The sequence below is a fragment of the Bacillus rossius genome, chromosome 3 (genome assembly GCF_032445375.1).
Source record: "Bacillus rossius redtenbacheri isolate Brsri chromosome 3, Brsri_v3, whole genome shotgun sequence".
Classification (NCBI taxonomy): domain Eukaryota; kingdom Metazoa; phylum Arthropoda; class Insecta; order Phasmatodea; family Bacillidae; genus Bacillus; species Bacillus rossius.
In genome coordinates this window covers 112,958,239-112,978,304 of record NC_086332.1, presented here as the reverse complement: position 1 = coordinate 112,978,304, position 20,066 = coordinate 112,958,239, and the positions used below count along the sequence as shown (strand labels likewise).

The 20,066-nt window shown below is 34.3% G+C and overlaps 1 protein-coding gene and 1 long non-coding RNA gene across 3 annotated transcripts in view; both read right to left on the bottom strand.

Annotated features, from left to right (window-relative positions):
- The window catches only part of LOC134531151 (peptidyl-prolyl cis-trans isomerase E), a 55,074-nt gene that overhangs the window by 5,710 nt on the left and 29,298 nt on the right, over nt 1–20,066 (bottom strand). The window contains exon 5 of one of the 2 annotated variants that reach the window (XM_063366771.1): nt 3,283–3,464. In XM_063366771.1, coding sequence (XP_063222841.1) covers nt 3,283–3,464 — 182 coding nt within the window. Of the gene's footprint in view, nt 1–3,231; nt 3,465–20,066 lie in introns of both variants that reach the window. The other variant, XM_063366772.1, reaches the window with a different exon arrangement.
- On the bottom strand, nt 10,731–19,192 carry LOC134531153 (uncharacterized). The gene is made up of 2 exons (XR_010074950.1): nt 13,821–19,192; nt 10,731–12,881 (listed from the first exon to the last, which is right to left on the bottom strand). It is a non-coding gene; the product is annotated as an uncharacterized LOC134531153 (long non-coding RNA).

Genomic DNA, 20,066 nt, shown 5'->3' with positions numbered 1-20,066 from the left:
CCTTGCATTGCAACTTCACTAATGTGTAGAGACATGCAAAAGGTGTGTTTATTTTGTGATGAAAAGTGGTGTTATTTTCCCTTAAAATCGGTGTTATTTTTACCTAAAAGTGGGGTTATTATTTTTTATATTTTTACAATTTCAAGTGTAAGAAATATGAAGAGAACATTGTAATATAATTGCACCATCAATTGAAACATTATAAATTAAAATTACACAAATATAGGTTAAAAAGACACAAGTTTAAGAACTCAGATTCTAAATTAAGTCAACCCAATAATTTCAGAACCAAAGTACTTTGACACAACATTTAACTTTCAAATGAAAAAATAGCCATTGTAGCTCAATTTTCTTGTTTCAAATTACTAAATTAGTTCTCTTGTCAGTGAGAACATTATTGTATTGTAACAAGAAGCGTTCCGAATCAACGTTTGCACACAACATCCACACTGCTTCCAGGCACTTGTCAGAAAATTCAGGTTGTGAAAGTTTTAAAACTTGAAGTGCCTTAACTACATCCACACTGCTTTCCTTCATTTGTTTCTCAACTATCTGATTTAACTCTCCAAAACCGGTGATCAGCTCCTGGCGGTCCATTTCTTTCAGAGTAGAAACTTTACACAACTAGCAAGCAAAATAGGGCTCATGTCCGTAATCAAAATATTTTTTGGATTAAAGACAGTCAGTGTTTCAAAGTCAAGTCTGCTTGCATCTGTAGCCATCAAGCTGGTAAGCTTCACCAAAGATTTTGTAGACACTTGCACTACACTTATTTTCACAGCAGCTGCTTTCGTGGTGTTCATGTGGTCCAAAACTTGTTTTGTTTCATCAAAAAAATGCACTCCATGTTTCCAAAGTTGCGCTGCACCTTGGTAAGCTCACTATGCAAAACATGAGCGTTTGGCTAGCTCCAGTCTTTTAGCCTCGTTATTAAAGTATTTTCGGATTGAAAAAAAAAAATTTAACACATATCGCCCAACTACGTATTTACCCTCGCATATAATCCACTATCACGAAATTCGCGCTCACGAAGTTTGGCGATTGCTTGAGGTTTCGGCATATTTTACACTTTCAAACCTATGCTGAGAAATATGAAGACGTTTTCTATCACAAACTACAGTTTTTTTAAATTGTTGCACTATATACAACATTTTTGAACAAAAATTATCATTCTTAAACATAAAACGTAATTGTTAAGTTTGTTTACTGTAAGAGAACAAAATTAAAACTAGGGATGGGTAGTTCGCGAACTACCAGTTCATTTGGAACTGTTCTGACGAGCGAACTAGGTGACTAGTTCGCTGTTACCAAAAACAATCGTTCTTTCGTTCTTTGCGTGTTTCTCTTCTCCTACTCTGTTTGGTCCTTACTGCGCATGCGCGAAATATCCCTAGGTGACTAGTTCGCTGTTACCAAAAACAATCGTTCTTTCGTTCTTTGCGTGTTTCTCTTCTCCTACTCTGTTTGGTCCTTACTGCGCATGCGCGAAATATCCCTAGGTGACTAGTTCGCTGTTACCAAAAACAATCGTTCTTTCGTTCTTTGCGTGTTTCTCTTCTCCTACTCTGTTTGGTCCTTACTGCGCATGTGCGAAAGATCCCCCCCCCCCCCCCCCAGGCAACAACTGTCACCCAATATGCCACGTCTTTCTTTCTTGCTTTCTTCCCTCTCTTATGTTTGTTCTTTATTTTGGCTCATCTCCCCCCTTACCATTATTTCCCCATCGCTTCGTCAGTTCCAAGCAGAGACGTTCCAAGTACTCATCTGAACTACGAAGACCGAAGAGAAAGGGAGTACATATACACACTGAACTAGCTAGTTCAAAGACATAGATAGTTCACACAGTAAGTTAGGCTGTCGGTCATTATTTTCGTTTCGTTCTTTCTTGCGCAATGATGTATCGTTTGACGATCGTGAACTCTAAATTTTTATCTAATATTCTTTAGACATTTACATTACATATTGGCATTAAAAAACGTGTCATGTAAATAAGTGTAATTACGTTAAATTTCAGATAGCCTATACAATCTGAAATTAAACTTTAATAACACATAGACCACACATTACAAAACTACACTAAAATTTAAAACATTATAAAACTTACCTAATACGAAAAAAATCAGCTTAGGTTGTCACAGATGAGAAAACACTATACCATTATTTTGTTTTGTACACATGTGAAAATAAGCACTTTACTCGCAGAAAATAAATTAATACACATTCAAAAATGTAAGAAGTGTGTGAAAGAAAAACAATATGATAGTCGCTCATTTGTAATGGGAGATATTGTTTACAAGCATCGGATTACTGTGTGCCTCTTTTATTTATAGAAAAAGAAATGCCCATAAAACAAAAAGTCTGTAACGATTGTGTTGGTGTCATGTATGAAATATTTTGTTTAAACATTGGAAACCGCGATACAGTCCGCGACCGATGTAGTTCAATAGAACGGTTCCTAAATAACTAGTCTCTGAAGTGACTAGTTCCGAACGAACTAGTTCTTTCCAAAGAACTATATTTCCCATCCCTAATTAAAACAGTTTGTACAGTCCATAGTACATGCAAGATGAACAGTTGAGCGTAATTTATAATTTGCTTCGCGACACAAGCGCTGTAACGCACAAAATATCCAACAAAATGGCCGTACATTACTCTTTGACTCTGTAAACGTGCCTTCGAGACATGAGCGTTTAGTGCACGAGTGCAGTTCGCCAAGAACGCGTCGTATCAACTAAATAATGAAACATAAACATTGGCAAGTGTAGTCTTAACGTTGATGGTGTTAGTGGTGACAACGGCTATTTATTTACTTTTTTTAAGTTACCAAATGGCGGGAAAGTGTGGTTATTCGTGGTAAACAAACGTATTTCGCAAAAAAAATTCGCGGTATCAGAAATTATGTAAAAGTGAGGTTATTCGTGTTAAACTTACGAATTTCGCGTAAAAATTCGTTTTATCGTAAATGGGAAATTTGCATGTCCCTACTAATGTGAGCCTAGTAATGGCTTGTATTCCTGTACAATTCATGTACAAAGTTGAAATTTTCATCTTACACAATTTACAAACAAAAAATTAAGAGTAAAAATAAAGTTATCAGGAGCACCAAAATTTTAACATCATGCTTTAACAAAGGTGTTAGGAAAAAGAGCATATTTAATAAACTTGGCTTATACTACTTGGTAAGTCATGTGCAGTTAAAGCAAAGCAAAACGAGCACCCTAATGAAATCACCACGATCACACGGGTGTACATCTGAGAGACGTGAAGCAGGGTGTGACACACCAGTCGGTGCGCGCGGTGCACAGGAAGAACTGGGAGCCGTTGGTGTTGGGGCCAGAGTTGGCCATGGACAGCACGCCGGCACCCGTGTGCTTCAGGGTGAAGTTCTCGTCCTCGAACTTCTTGCCGTAGACTGACCTGCCGCCGGTGCCGTCGTGGTTCGTGAAGTCTCCTCCTTGGCACATCTAACTCAGGGTTAAAGTTGCTACAAGCTGGGAAAATGCTGCTTATAAAAAATTCATGAAATAATAATATGTACTTTTTGTATACCAACCAAATAGTAGTAAAATCTAGCAGGAAAAATTAAAATTCATTTCGTAGAGTGATAATACCTAATTTAACTTCAGTAAAGTATGAACATTCAGCAATTAAGTATCATTGACATTCTACTGCTTTGCTTTGACAACGTATTCTATAACTGTGCACTATAAATTGTTCTAAAAATACCACTGGCAAGGTCTGCCAGTATTTATTCGGTAATTATTTACATACAAAATAATACTATCTGCACAGTAATACATGAATTTTTTTATTATTATTATTTTTTTAAACAAAAATGTGAATGGCATTTAGCAACAATTCCAACAGCAATAAATTTGAATTGATAAAATTTGGCTTCTGTGAGATAAATAAGTACACATATGCATCTGCTCTGACCTACGTAATATTTTTAAATTGCAGTTACAAAAATTTTAAACCAGTGAATCAATGCAAGCTCGGGCACCTGGCCAGCCCCTATCCACTTGTTTTATCGTGCATGGTGCACTCCAGCTCATTACTATCAGTTTACTGCAACACACTCTTGGGGTGGTATTTATATTCACGTCTTGAGCAATTCCTTCGTCAAGAAATTCTTATATGCATTCTTATTTAACATTTGTGTGCCATAGAGGTTGCTTGAGATGATCTCAAGTGATCGCAAACAAGACAATCTTGATTAAGACCAACTTATGATAGTCACATATTTCTTATTTCTGAGAGGGCATTCTCCTGTCTCATAGTCGTTGCTTGAGAACACCATCGTAGAAGCATGTTTCATAGTCGCTGAGACCGTGCCTAAGAACACGAATAAGATCGTCTTTGCCAAGACTGCTGCAGGCATGTCTCAAGCAATTGCTTGTTCTGATCGCAATGTATAAAATGGTGGATTCTCGTGAACCTCGTATTTTTAAACTTAAATAAATCCTGTATGAAGTGCTGAAGCAATTTTATATGTATTTTAAATGAGTTTAGTGTTTGTTAGTGACCAGTGGTTACATTTTCAAGTGCAAAACAGACACGTTTATTTACGTATCGATCACAGAACGAGTACAATGGATGTGGAAAACGATGCGTTTAATTATGGTTGATGGTACATATCATTATCAGAAAATTTAATTCTACATTCGTGACACCCAAAATACATTAAAAATAATTTAAGAAAAAGTGGCATTAGACTATTGATATACCATAATTTTCCACCAAAACTCGTTAAGAGGTTTCGTAGTGTAATGGTTAGGGAGATGGTTTCCAAGTCAATAGAATGAGAAACAATGCGAATGTGGTTCAAATCCTGGCCCTGACAATGTTTTTTTTATAGTTACAGTAAATGAAAAATGTAAATATAGCTTTAAGAGAAATTTTATTAGATTAATTTTTTAAAATATAATTGTTATGATATATTTAAATACATAGCTCAATTAAATGATTTGGTTATTTCATACGCAGTAGGCTTGAGACATACTGTAGTCTATATATTTTACTTATAATACGATTAAATTATAGAATCACAAGTAACTTGAACAAGAAAACTTAACCTATTATATGAGGAAATTAATGTCTTATATTATTGATGAACAAACACTTTATAAAGGGATTTACAAAATTTTAAGTTCCTTACTATGTACCCTTATCAGATTCGTTCAAACTTATTGTTATAATTCTAAACATACATTTTTCTTACTTAAATTAAAATTTTTCTTTTACTGTGTAGTTAAATCTGATATTTTTATTAAACTAACATTTACTGTACCTTATCCTGAAGCTGAAGCAGAGTGACATTTTCTCAAAAAAAAAAAAAAAGTTTTTCACTACCTACCTGAAATATTTTTTGATAATTCTGTAAAGACAGGTAGCTTTTAAACAAGTAGTAATTCAGTATTAACAGTTCTGAAGATGCTAACTTAATTTTATTATTTTTTAAAAGGGTATTATTAAATAGTTAGATACATAATTTCTTAATGTTAAACTTGCACAGGAAAGACAAAAGTCTATAAAGTTCTTAATTTCATTCATCTCAAGTGACACAAGCTGAGATGTACTACAAGGTATGCATATTTGTGGTCGCAAAACATCAATTTTTCCATGTGTGATTCAAGAGTATTAAAACAATAAACGAATTCCCCACATCAACGTACAAACGCACTTCGAATGTAGTGATATATACTCACTAAATCTTGTTACTATAAATAGCCCCAAATTCTGGGGTTTCAGTGCTTGGTGTGAATAGGACCAGAATATTTAACGAAAACAGTTCAATCGCCAAAGTTCGTGTATGCTCGTGTCTTTTCGGCTGTCTCAAGTAAGTGCTTCGTCAAGCCATAAGTACGGCAAACAAGCTCTTGCTTGAGCATGCAGTCTTCATGAAGCTCGTCTTGTTCGCGGACTATGAAACATGGAGATTGAAATCGCTGCCTTGAGAAACAAGACCGTCTTCGTCAAGACGGTCTCAAGACATTGCTCAAGATGCGACTATAAATACCAGCCTTAGACCCTGGAGGACCTGGGTTCAAGTCTCAGTTCAGCCATCCGGCTTACCCGAAAGCTGAAACCACTCCAAGTCAATGGTGGAATCCTATAGCCGATTCCTTCCCAAAATACACCTGATTTATGTTGTCTCTTAATGACTTTTTTTCAAACTTCAAAAATTAATCTGATTTATGTTGTCTCTTAATGACTTTTTTTCAAACTTCAAAAATTAATCAAGAACTATAAGACATGGGACATTGCTACTTTTTAATATATCCATTACTAGAGGCGGGAGCATACACAGAAGATAATTTGGTGGAGGGGGGACCAAAACACTTTTCCCACTGGTTGCTTTCAAATTCTTTCAAATTTTTTTGTGAGAATGATATATGTTTTAGGATTTCAAGGGAATATATTCTCCCCTTCCCTTGTGTATGCCCCTGACCAGAGATTTATCTTATATACCAGGGTGGCTACAAAAATCTGTAACATTTCTTGACCCAAATTTCATGTCGTGTGTGTGTCTGTGTGTGTGTAAATAAAATAATAATACCTATGATGCAATTTTCTAAAAGAAATTAAATATCTATCCTTCATCATCCCCATAGCTGACCTAGTTCTCTCTACGCTTTCTTTAACTAAACAGTAACTAAACTTGCATTAGCCATTTTATAGTGTGTAAGACTATGCATTAAAATGACATTAGGAAAAAAGAATGCTTTTCATAGTCTGGGTGATGGCAGGTTGAAGCATGATATTTCCTCCTGAAATTATAACTAGAGAATTTCCATGACTTTTCCAGGGTGTCAAGTAAAATCAGTGACTTTCCTGACTTTTCAGAATGTGGACATCCCATAGACTGGGTCAAGTGTAGCATGCTAGGCAGATTTGGAATAATATTTCCTGTATTTTTAAAATTATTTTTTTTTACAAAAATTGGTATACATAACTTTAACTCTATATCACTGTAACAGAACACACCAAAATAATACAATAATAAAAAAAGGAACTTATTGTCTTGTATAAGTTATTAAGACTACATGCAATATACTTCAGCCCAGTTTTTTTTTGATGATTTTGAAATTAACCATATCTACATATATTGTATATTATTTAAACCAAAACATGAATGCCTGCTAAAATAAAAACATTTCATTATTGTCGTGGATAAGTTGGGTTTCCTAGGTTGGCGACAGTGAACTCGCGCCACAATGGACGACAGACACGAGGCAGTAGTGTATAATGTTTTATCTGTAACCAAGCAGTGTTTCTAATTAACCGTCTATGTAGTCGTGTATTGTTGACAAATACCTTAGTAGTTATTAAAGGACTTAATGTGAAACTACAATTATCAAAACTACATCATGCTATCTTGTAAAAGGCAAAATATTTTCTGGTCAAACATAACACTTTTGCAAATTAGTGACAATATTTTATAGCAATTTAGTGGAAGGAGTATTTCAGAAAACCATGAATAATCAAAACAAGGATGGCCATAGCGATGGGCGATATGGATACAAATTGATACCAATCCAGTTACAGATTTGATAACTGATACACAATTGATTCCCAGAAATTAAATTTAAGTAATAAGTCAGTACCTTAGCAGAAAGGTTTAAACGTTGACCAGAGCTACGCCTCTGTAAGTCGAATTGCCTCGTCCTGCTTCAGGCCCCCTCACCCCCCACCATCACCCTCTATTCAAACCTCCCACCAACAAGTGTGTGTGCGTGCATGTGTGTGTCTGCATCAAAGAGGCTGGCAGAGTCTGTGCCATGCACCCCTAAAATAATATGTACTTTAATTAAAATAGTTTATAATTTAACTTATATTTTATACCTAAGAATGTTTTGTTTTCTTTCAGCTTAAGTAAGGACGGAGCAGCGCAATGCGCAAAAACTTTTGGAACGTACTCCAACGCAGGCAGTTCATTTTTTTTAACTTAGTTAATAATTGCTAATACAAGTAAATGTTATTAATTTGTAATAATTGATTGTAATTTATTATTACATATTTATTCACCAAATTTTTAGGTTTCCGTTTCAACTTATGACTGTAGAACTTGTTGACTTTGATGGCTATGATAAAATATTTGCAATTATTTCATTCAATTTTTCTTCTTCATGGTTGGGTTGATTCTTTTCCTGAGTACTCTACATTTTAGTTGATTATATTATTTGTGAATAAGTTAATTTATGTCCCGTAAATAAGAGAGTTTCTAGTCGTTGCAATAAAGTTATTGACCATTTTAAGAAAAGTAACAGGTTCTCTGGTGTTATTCATCACTCCTGCATGCATGCATTGCTTGCTGGGATAGAGTCACATACAGATAGAGAATAGAAAAAGTGTATGAAAAAAATCTTTGCTACCACGAACATTTTTTTTAATGTTTTCTAGATTAAAGATGTATTCTGTGTTCCGACTAAAGCCTAGGCTACATTCACGATAGCATGCAATGATCTTGTAGATTGCACAGCTGTAGATTTTTTCTACACAGCAAGTAGGCATCTATCCTGATCCGGCAAAGAACAGCACCAGAGGTCCTGTAACACCAGAGCTTCAGCACCCTATCCCTGTGTTACGCCAAATATACTTATCCCCGTAAACCGTGTGTACACCTGAGGCTGATACCAATTCTCAGGATGAACAAAAAATTTTATATTAGGTTTTCAATGGGTCGTCCTGCATGTAAGTAATAACTATTCAAAGAGTTTATAGAGTATATAATTAAGACATGTAACATTTTATTACAAATGTGTAAGTTCACTAACTTTATTCCTACCTAAATAGTTTACATAATTATTTTGCAGTATTGAAATAGACACAAAATTTAAAATATGAATTGTTTTATTTCAATTAATTACTATTGTATATACTATCTCAATCCATGATCCAAGAATTGATAATATGAGTTTTGATTAATATTATAGTGGCAAATAAATAATGTTTGAATAATAATATTATTAAATACATGCAATGTTTTTCACAGAAAACTTTAATTTTTTTGAGTTTATTTCGAGTTAAAATTGAAAAACACTACATATTAATTAGTTTTTAAATATTTTTAATAATATTGATTCCATATTTATATCCCTGTTCTTTCAGTTGAATAATATAATGAACACATCTTAATTTTAAAACATTTATGAGAACTTGAATAAGACCAAAGTTTTTAATGGTTTATCTTACAAAATTGATTTAAATTAAAGTAAAATAGCATTGTTAATACAAAGTATTTATAGTACAAATTGTACAAAAAACAGTACTATATATCTGCGGCTTGGTTCTAAAAGGGCCAATGTCAATTTTTTACACAAATGAGTTATTAAGTCCAATTTGCATTTTCAAAAGTGGTGCATTTTGTGCTATAATGGCCAATGTCTGTAACTTACCATGTGGCAGATACAAGTTATGATGGGGCCAAAGTCACAACAATAATTAATTCTTCATTTTGTGCTACAAGGGCCAATGTTGACATTGGTCTATTAAAGCGCCAAATAAGCAATGGCCAATGTCAACATTGGCCATTATAGCAATAACAGTACTGTGATATTTGGCTTAGTTTGCATGACATTGGCAATTGTGACCCCTCATATACTGATATTTACTTTATGTTTATACGCTGTTGCTGGAAAAAAACATGTCAACATAATCATGAAAATTAAAAATATGTATGTTGGCAACATTTGACAGTTATCAATATAGATAATTGTTGAAAGCAGAATTTCAAGCCGAAAAATGACACATGTGGTAAATGTAATCGGTATGAGTTACTTCTTAAATCCAGTAAGGATGTAATTAGGGATGGGACGAATCCACATTTTGGTCGAATCCGAATCCTTGTTCGAATCCTCAGTGTTTGTCATCGAATCTCGAATCCCAGTCCCACACTAAACTTCACCACATGTTATTAAGAAAAATCACACATTTATTTTAAAAAATTACATAGGCCTATGTATTAAAAAAATCACATGTGTATTTATAAAATTATAAAATAAGTGCATAGTGTATACACCTGATATAAAATAGAGACAAATAACCTCAAAAACCACACACGTAAGTTTGCATCTGTCTAATTCTCTGTTAAATTAATCCTTCCTATGTTTTCAATAAAATACGTTTGTATAACAGACACCATTTAAAAAAAGTTACGTTTTTTTCTGCAATGTTATATTATTGAAGGTTGGAAATGATAGAGTAGTTATGCTAATTGACAAAATGCAGCGTAGTTTATCGTGTGTTTGTGCCATTTCCGTTACCTTTATAATATAGTTTAGGTATACAATTTTCTAGAGCTGGACGAACCTCAGTTCTCTGGTTTCGAACCGAGCCGAACCAAACCTCATACAGAAATAATTGTTTTGAATTAAAATGAACCGATGACCAGCATTTTGGTCTTTAACTGAGTGGTGAGAAAGAAAGGTTCTCCAGCCATAGGGTAGGTGGGGGCAAAGGTTTCCAGTTTCGAAGTTTGACTTTACCCTGGTCCCCCAAATATTCCTATCGTTCCAAAAAGTGGTTGGTATTGTAATAGGATATCTCCTGCACCTTCAGTATATAAATGAATTGTTTTCCAAAAGATTTAAGCACCGAATTTTTCTTTTTTCTAAAATATGTCTTTGGAAACCTTTGCCCCACTGAGTGGGGCAAAGGTTACCACTGTCAACCTTTGCCCCACTCATCGGTTTATAGCTAGATAGGCATAAAAAATCACTAATAAAACATAGGCCTACACGTTTGGGTTTATTCAGCCTTTTTAGACACGTAAGAATCATTTATTACATATTATAATATAGAAAATTACAAAATAACAAAAGTAAGAAACAAGAAAATTACAAAAGAATGTTATAAAATATTATTACAAAGAGAAATGGGTAAAAACAAAGGAGTAACTACTTATTGTAGGAAAAACTAATTAAGTAGGGAAGTAGACTCATTCAAAGCCTACTTAAATCCCAGTTTAAGTTTATCAATAAATTGTTAAGTCATTGAAATCACTGGAAAAAGTTACTGTATTTATGAATCGTCCAGAAGTGCACTTGATTGGCTTGGAGAGTGTCATGTAAATATCTTGAGGTTTAAGAAATGCTTCCTCTTTTGTTTCTGAAAATCGCTGAGTTTGAGGAATTCTTCTGTAAAATAGAGCATAATATCCATTGTCAAAAACGTGGACAATCTTTGAAACATATAACCTCACCGAGTCTTTGGTTTTGCCTTGAACTTTCACCACAGCAAAATCATTCAGCTGCAACTTCCTGGTGCTCTGGCTGATTCACTTGGTTCATCATCTTCTTCGTTTTCTGTTTCAGAGAAGAGTCCATCCATATCCGAGCTTGAATTGTGAACAGAATAGGAATCACTGTCAGAAGAGGTGTATGATGGTGGTGATGGCTTCTTAGTTCGCTGAAGCTTATGCTTGGGTGGTGGAAACAATGCCTTTCTTGGTTTCTTATTCTTCTTTAACAATTTACTACTCTTTTCTCTCTTCGCCTTCTCTTGTTCTTTTTCCTCTAGATATTTTTTGTTAGGCGTTGAGGTAAGTAAAACTGATTTCAGGCCTCTCCCTGGTAATTGTGACTCCGGTGGAAGGTCGTCCCCTCGAGGTGGATGGTCATTGCGGTCATGGTTGAAATATATGAACCTCTGTTCCTCATCGTCTTGTGGTTCTGTAACTTCAGGTTCTTGATCTGTTACTTCGGAGGGCAGAAAGTCTATATCTGTAAATTTATTTTTATCGAAAGGATAGATTCCAGTGCTGTGAAAACCTTGAACTGCTGTTTCAACAGTTGCTGCTCTTTCAAAGGCAATTTTAACAAGTTGTGAGACTTCAAATTCACTTATTGTTTGCCCAGGGTTTGCGTTTGTCCAGCTATCTGCAGCCGCATCATAAAAGGCTTTGAATGGCCTGAAGAAACACCTGTCCAAGGGCTGCGTTTTGTGACTGCTATGCGGCGGTAGTGTAAGCAAATGAATTTAATTGGACTTAGCAAACTCAACAGCTATCAAACTGATGTGTGAAATGTGGTTATCCAGTATAAGAAGTATTGGGTTCTCAGGAGTAGTATTTGTTTACTTCTTAAAGTGATCCAGCCATTTCACAAAAGTTGCTGAGTTCATGTAGCCTTTATCCGTCAATGCCATGTCACAACCTATCGGTCCTCCTTTGATAAGCAGCCTATTTTCTCGTTTTCTTCCATATATAAAAAATGGAGGTACAAATTGTCCGACCGCACTCATTGCACAGACCACTGTTATCGTTTTACCCTGTTCAGCGGATGTAGACTTCGCCACTTCCTTCTTACCAGTGGGAGCTATGTGCTTTGGTATTTTATTTGGCACTGTCTGAACTCCGGATTCATCCATGTTGTAAATACGTTCTGGCCCAAAGTTATATTTTTATAAGGTATCTTCCAAGTTGTCGAAATACAGTTTTAGTTGTTGACGGTTAAATCCCATGGTACGTGCCACACTTGTCTTACGTGCGGTTCTCAACGATAGCTTGTTTCTCTTCATAAACGCTCGGGTAAAATCCCTTCCGGCCATTTTTGATTCGTCAGAAAATGGACAGAAGATGCTATTTTTCTTAGCATAAGCATACAGAAGATATCTCAAAGACTTGAGACTCAAACCGAAAAACCGTTTGTCCAATTCCACACAGTGACGAACTAAATCATCTTCTTGTGCCAATGTAAAAATCTTCCTGAAACGTCCAAGACCCCCCTTTTCCAAGTCGCATCCTTTTCATTAATGCGGTGTGTGAGAATCCAATCGCTTTGGCTGCCTGACGCAAAGAAACTCCTTCCTTCACCAATGAACATGCTTGGTCATAGAGAGCTTGAGTGAGGGGTTTTTGGTCAGTTTTTCTTTTGTAATTCCTGAAATGATTACCCTAACTATTATATATGTCATTCAAATCAAGTTACATTGACTATAATCTATATCTAAGAGAGAACAGGAGTACAAATTATGAACCCTAACTAAAAACAGGACATAAAACTAAATAAAAATAATGATAGGGGCAAAGGATGCCATTGGAAACCTTTGCCCCATTGTGTGTGGAAACTTTTACCCCATTTTAGGTTACTTCGGTTAAGTTGTAATTCCCGCCATTGTACACAAGTAATGCAAAATCTTGTGAAAGGATTTGAAAGGTTATGTACCAGCCTAAAACGAGAAAATTTTCTCAAAACTATACACACTTTTTAGTTACGTCAGCTAACACTCGAAAACGGCAAAAAATTACATCAAAAAGGACAAAAAAACACTCATCTCATATTCCTGGCCTGGTGCTGGTAGATCGTCACGAGGTTTCATTAGACAACTGACAAGCAACAAACAAGTGCGCTGCCTAGTGGATTTCCTTCAAAACTATTCCTGGTCTTTTTCAAATATAGATGGAAACTTTTGCCCCATGGCAACTTTTGCCCCCACCTACCCTATGTAAAATTAAAACATTATATAGCTTAGCTTATATAAATACCAACTTTTAATTCATGAAGTTCCAGCATTTTGGTCTTTAACTGAGTGGCGAGAAAGAAAGATTCTCCAGCCATATCTAAAATTAAAACATTATATAGCTTAGCTTATATATATACCAACTTTTAATTAGTGAAGAAGTTACATCTAAATTTCAAAAAGACTATATTCCTTTTTAAGTGTACACTAACCTCCATTTAAAAAAAATATTATAAAGATGACGAACATTCAGCATAAGGCCACATAACATATTTTTGTGGTAGACATAACCTAACATTTTTAATAAGTAAAACTTTTTAATAGGACATTAAAAAAAAGGCGAATGTGAATTAAGTTACCTATCTACATTACAAAACCCGCTGACTGCAGTTGCTGTTTTCTTGGAAGAATGCTGCTCGTTAGAAGAAACTTTAGACGGTTTTTTTGGGGTGGTTCTGGGTCATCCGGGTCGTCATTATCTTTTCTCCATTTGGAAAACTTAAACGACGTTAGCCTGCTCATCGCAAATCACCTCAAGAACAATAATATTGTAAACGCAACGTAAAAAGTGTGGTTATAGAAATTTGTAGAGCTGTAGCAAACCGTATGTATTCGTTACTGAGTAACGGGTGCGCCGTCTATATACGAGTAACGAAACGTTACACACGGCTGCATTTCGTTACTCGCATATTTCGTTACTCGCATGTTTCGTATGTTTCACGCATGCGCGCGCATATTCGATGAATTTATGTTACAAAGAACGATGTTTGTTTATTAAGTAAAGTATAATTTGGAAATTCGTCGTCCAAGTTTTTTTACTGTTTATTAAAGGTATTGTGTGTGTAGACAACGTTTGAGATTGGAACAGAAACAACGTAAGAAAGTATTTTTTACAAATTGGAAATATGTATGTTTTTGTTTTTTATTATCGCGAATTTTCACGGTTTTTTATTATCTTAAAAGAGATAATATAAGGCCGCTCTAATGAGATTTAATTGTTTCTTGGTTAACAAAAACTGTTAATTATCAAATATTGTTAATTGTATGTATTCTAATTATTATTATTTACGCGACGTCATAATGTACGCATACGCAATACGACTCGATTCGTTGCATGTTATGCGGTATCAGAAGTAACGAGTAACGATACGATAATAACGAGTACTGATTGTTATAGTAACGAATACATACGGGTACCCTTTTTTTCGTTACTTTTACACCTCTAGAAATTTGCGTCGGAAAAAAGAAAACACGAGAAATAATGATGGCTGCCGCGACTACGCTAGTCAAATTAGTACCGTACTGTAAAATTTACTGGACCAGTACTTTTAATACACAAGATTAAATTAATATTTTCATTGCCTGACTGTTATAACCAAAAAGGCCAAAGAAAATAAATACACCCCAGTAATTTAAAATACGTAATTTACGTAATCATTTCCTACCGCATTTGTCTTGTGTTAACTTGATCACGTTAGTTTTGCCGAAATACGAGAGTTCTCGTACATGCGCTTTAGTTTAACGTATGGGGTACGCAATTTTTGGTGATTTTACAACACTTCTCGTACACGCACTATAGTTAAAGGTATAATATACAATACCTTTGGCATTTGTACGATAGTTTATATTACGTAGTACGACAAATGCATACAAAATTCTCTAAAGTAATCAAAAAACAAAGCGCGCCCATATGAAAAAATGCTATGCGAGTTATGCGACGATTAATTATTTTATTTTTATTTTGTCTGAGCTTGAAACTGTTGAGGCGACGATTATGCGATAAAAGTAGGAATATTACAACTAATAGAATTTTGTTGAGCTGTTTTGTGAATGGTCTCAAATGGGGGTTAGAAAATTAGAAAAACGTAATTTTTTTTAAACGAACGTTCGGTTTTTCGAATATATTTTAAGAGGTTTCGAACCGAACCGAACCGAACCGAACGTAAGGGTTCGGTTCGGTTCTAAATTTTCAAACTTCGCCCAGCACTACAATTATCAATTACTACCTAAAACTCTTAAAAACCCATCTCGAATCCCACCTCGAATCCCACCTCGGATCCTACGAATCCTCGAATCCATAGGATTCGGTATATTCGACGAATCCAAGATTCGAAAATCCCATCCCTAGATGTAATTGTTCTGGAACAAGCTTGAGAAAGAAAAGAAGATACACTTGGAGCTGGCAGAATCTTCATATGAAGAAAAAAGGAAAGACAAATCGCTAAGTAAAAGTAACAGTAACTGCATACCAATGTCATTTTATCTTCAGAAATGCCTCCCTACCCCACTTTTTGTGAGTGGAGTAGCATTTTATAAACGAAAACTCTGGACATTTAACTTAATAATACATGAGACAGGTCTCCAGAAATCTGCTGCTACTTGTTTAATCTGGGATGAAACTATTGAAGCAAGAGGTGGACAGGAAATTTAATCCTGTTTATACAAGTATCTGCAGAGTATACCTGATGCAATTGAAGAAGTGAATATATGTATAGTGATTCCTGTCCTGGCCAAAATCGCAACATTTACGTGGCCGTAATGTTACGGACTCATGTGAAAACTGTAAACATTAAAAGCAGAACACTGATTATCAATCATAAATTCCTAGAGCCTGGCCATAATCATATGGAAGCTGATACGGTACATGCGGCAATTGAGAAAACAAAGAAAAACACAACAGTAAATGTAGAACTTCCAAGAGACTGGGCTAACCTTATTCAAATGGTACGATGACATCCACCCATAACAGTTGTTGAAATGGAGCAGAAAGACTTTTTGAACTTCAAGGAATTGCTTAGCAATCATTATGTTCACCGGAAGGTTGATACCGAAGGAGAAAAAATTTCTTGGTTGAGAATAAAGTGGATGAGATATGATTTTTTAAGGTTCCGATACAATCAAGTTCAAATATTCTTTCCAAGATGATGAACAATTCAAGATACTTGATCTGTCACGAAGGCACAAGAAAAGGAATTCGCTTCCAACCTTAAGTCCTATTTAAAGTATGCCATTACCACTTCCATTAGAGAAGGTAAATTATTTGAAGTCTCTCTTACCTTTCATTCATCCCAACAGTCGTCAATTTTATGAGTCATTCCTGAAGGGACTCACACCATCCGTTGAGCTTACCGGTGGGTATCTCCTGATGACAGTGAAGAAAATGAAGCAGACACTGAATAAAGTGAAACTTAGACCTGTTTAATACGAACCAAAACCTTGCGGATACAATGGATGTGCTTATTTTGTTTGTTGTTTTATTGGGCTACAATGTAATACATGTATTTATTTCTGTTTTTTACTGAGCATAATGTAAGAGAATATACATGGTGGAGAAGAATATTAATTAGTGAAATTATTCATATGTTAATGTGCATTGACTGATTATGTTCAAGAGTCCTCTTAACTTGATAAGAACTGAAATTATTTCATCTAATTAATATGTCTAAATAGTAGTTAAAGGTTCTAATTAGTATGTATTTTGTGTGCTTTTTCAAGGCCAATGTCCGCAATTTTAACCCATTTTAAACGAAATAAGGGCCAATGTCATTAATTTTTTTTTGGTTAATGTGTCTAGAGAAGTTGGACTTGGTGTACTATACTCGTCATGGACTCCAGTTTGTATTGGGGAAGTATCATAACATTGGTGTGCATAGTTTCTTTGCCATTAATATTTTAAGAATAAACCATATATTCAGAGGTTAATATCTCGGAACTGTTATTTTTGACATTGGCCCTTTTAGAACCAAGCCACAGATATATTCATACATTAGCCCATACAAATGGTATTAGACTAACAATTTTTTAACACGTTACATATTTATTTATGTATTTAATTTCATCATTCACAGAGAGGCAGTGAATTCACTTATCCCCTTTATTTCACCATTTTTCGGTGCGAGGAAGCAGTTACGATTACGAGCATTACTAGAGAGAGATTTCACCGTTCACCGTTTAATTTCACAGAAACATAAATTTCACTGGAACCGATTTCACTGATACTCAAAAGTAACAGGTAAGCACACCACTATTCAAAGGTAGCACAACTTTTTTTCTGTGGTACCTTTTGACTTGTTGGTGACAGTGCTGTAAACAAAAGTTTGTTTTTCTGCAAACACTCTGTTTTTTTCTGGTAGTAATGTGTGCCGGGATTTCAAATTCTTCATTAAATTGGTTGTAGATTTGGAAGTACCGCCCCGTGAAATTTGCACACTACAATGATTACAAATTGCATATTTGTCATTTTCACTATTGATGCGAAAATGTTCCCAAACTTTAGACATGTTGATACAATATCAGACAATTCGCCACTTAATTTGAAACGACAGTCGGCGAACATTCGTTTTAGAAACAAACTAGCAAAATACTTGAAAATAGTTTTAGCAAAATAATATTTGTGCAAAATAAATAGCATATGCGAAACAATTCACAGTAACCTCAATAGCACGACGGTGAATTACTGTTTTCCTTTGCAAGTAATAAACACGAGCCTCTGTTGGCGGTATGGCCAGAGAATTCTTTAAAATCGATTGTTGCTTTCATTATACAATTTGTCCCGTACGCAACGAATCGATAAGTTTCGACTTGACTTTATGTTTTATGGGCACCAGAGGTTTTGTGGGAGAAGCCTAAGATGTACATCAAGTTCTGTCCCTGCCCGAACACGCCCGAATATTCACCTTCGGCCAACCTCAGGATTTGTTTTAATTTTGTACAGGAAAAATGAATTCAAATATTTAAAAGTGGTCGGTTAGGTTAGCTACATTAAAACACTTTATAACACTATGGACGGTTAGTTAGGTTAGTATAGCTACATTAAAATAAATAGAGAAATATAAATATATATTAATAAACCCGAGGTTGGCCGAAGGTGAATATTTGGGCATGTTTGGGCAGGGACAGAACTAGATGTACATCTTAGGCTTCCCGTTTTGTGGAGGCCATCATCCTTGAATGGATCACAACTAAAATGGTGACGACACGTGATGTGATCTCGTTTCATAACCATCACTTTCTTCACAAAAAACAATGGACTTTTCTTAAATGTAAATAAAATTAATTAGTCTTTTTACAATTTATTTACGTCTAATACATAAGTGAGGAATAATGTTCTTCGATCGTGGAGTTTTAATTAGAGGTTAAACATGCCCGGTAACATTGTTTTTATTTTTTATTTTTATTCGAATAAAATTAATATTTAATAATAATGAGCATCATTAGGAATTTGATGCACATACGGCAGTAAGATATATTAAAATAGGTATGAAAGAAAAGCTCAGACGAAAATATATTACTACCGTATTTGCTTAACTTAACCGATATCTAACCTACCTTGCCCTTTTTTAGTACCCGATACTAAGTACCCAAATTTTTTAATATTCAGTGGTATCGAGGAATCGGAGAATCGAATCGACCCATCCCTAATAATTTTATAAGTTATTCTTGCTCAATTTATTACCTTAATCTCAAACTCTTTGCTTTAATTCTTTTTGCTATAAAAACTAATGTGCTGTCATTTCACTGCCATTGGGGTTGAATATAAAAAAAAATGGCAAATGAAATTAATTACTTAGGTTATTATGCTAAGTTTCTTACATCCCATTTTATTTCTAAAGAAATATAAATATTTTAATAAAAAACAAAACTTACTCCCTCATCACACCCTTAATGTGAAATCCGTAAAACAAATAAAAAAATAAAAAATAAAAAAAATCCTAACTCTATATGTTTGTTGTTCATTACTAATTTCTAATACTTAAATTTAGAAGATTCTGATTTATGCATTAATTTTTTTAAACAAAACTTAAATCCATTACGCCCCTAAGAGGCAGAATATTGAAAATTTGTAAAATAATAATTATTAGTTTATAATTTTTACAATTTAATTGAAATCTGACTAAATAAGTTGCTAAGACAAAATTTTTTAAAATATTTGCCAAAAATTAGCAATTATAGTTCTAATTAAATTAGAATTGTTGGGTTTTTGTTTTAAAAACACACCTAACCCTTTTACCAAACTTTGGGTTTGAAATTCTTTAAACGGTAAAATTGTGGTAGGTAATTTTTGTATGTTTTATTATTGGTGCCCATTTTTTATTATTATCTTGATTTAATTTGAAGTGAAAATTATTTATCTTAAAACCATATCCCCCCTTTTTTTCAACCATTTGAGCTAGAATTTTGCAAAATGGTAAAATGTGGTTAGTAATTAGTGTGTTTTTTTTTATAGGCATCTAGTATTCTTTATTTATGCTCGGTTAGCTTCAGAGATATCATTAAGTACCTTCAAACCATATTGACCTCTGTTTCCCCCCCTTAAGGATTGACTTAAATTAATGGTAAAATTATGGTTGAGAGTTTTTGTATGTTTATTATTGGTATTCAAAATAATTTATTATGCTCAATAAAATTCAGAGTTGTACCTAATTATTAAATTAAAAATAATATACACTTTTTAACCCATTAGGAGTTAAATTTTGAAAAATATAAAATTGAGGTTGTTAGTTTTTGTATGTTTATTATTGGTACACAATATCTTTATTACTCTTAGCTGATTAGGAGATATAATTATAAATCTTAAAAACATACATTCAAAATTTAACCACTTA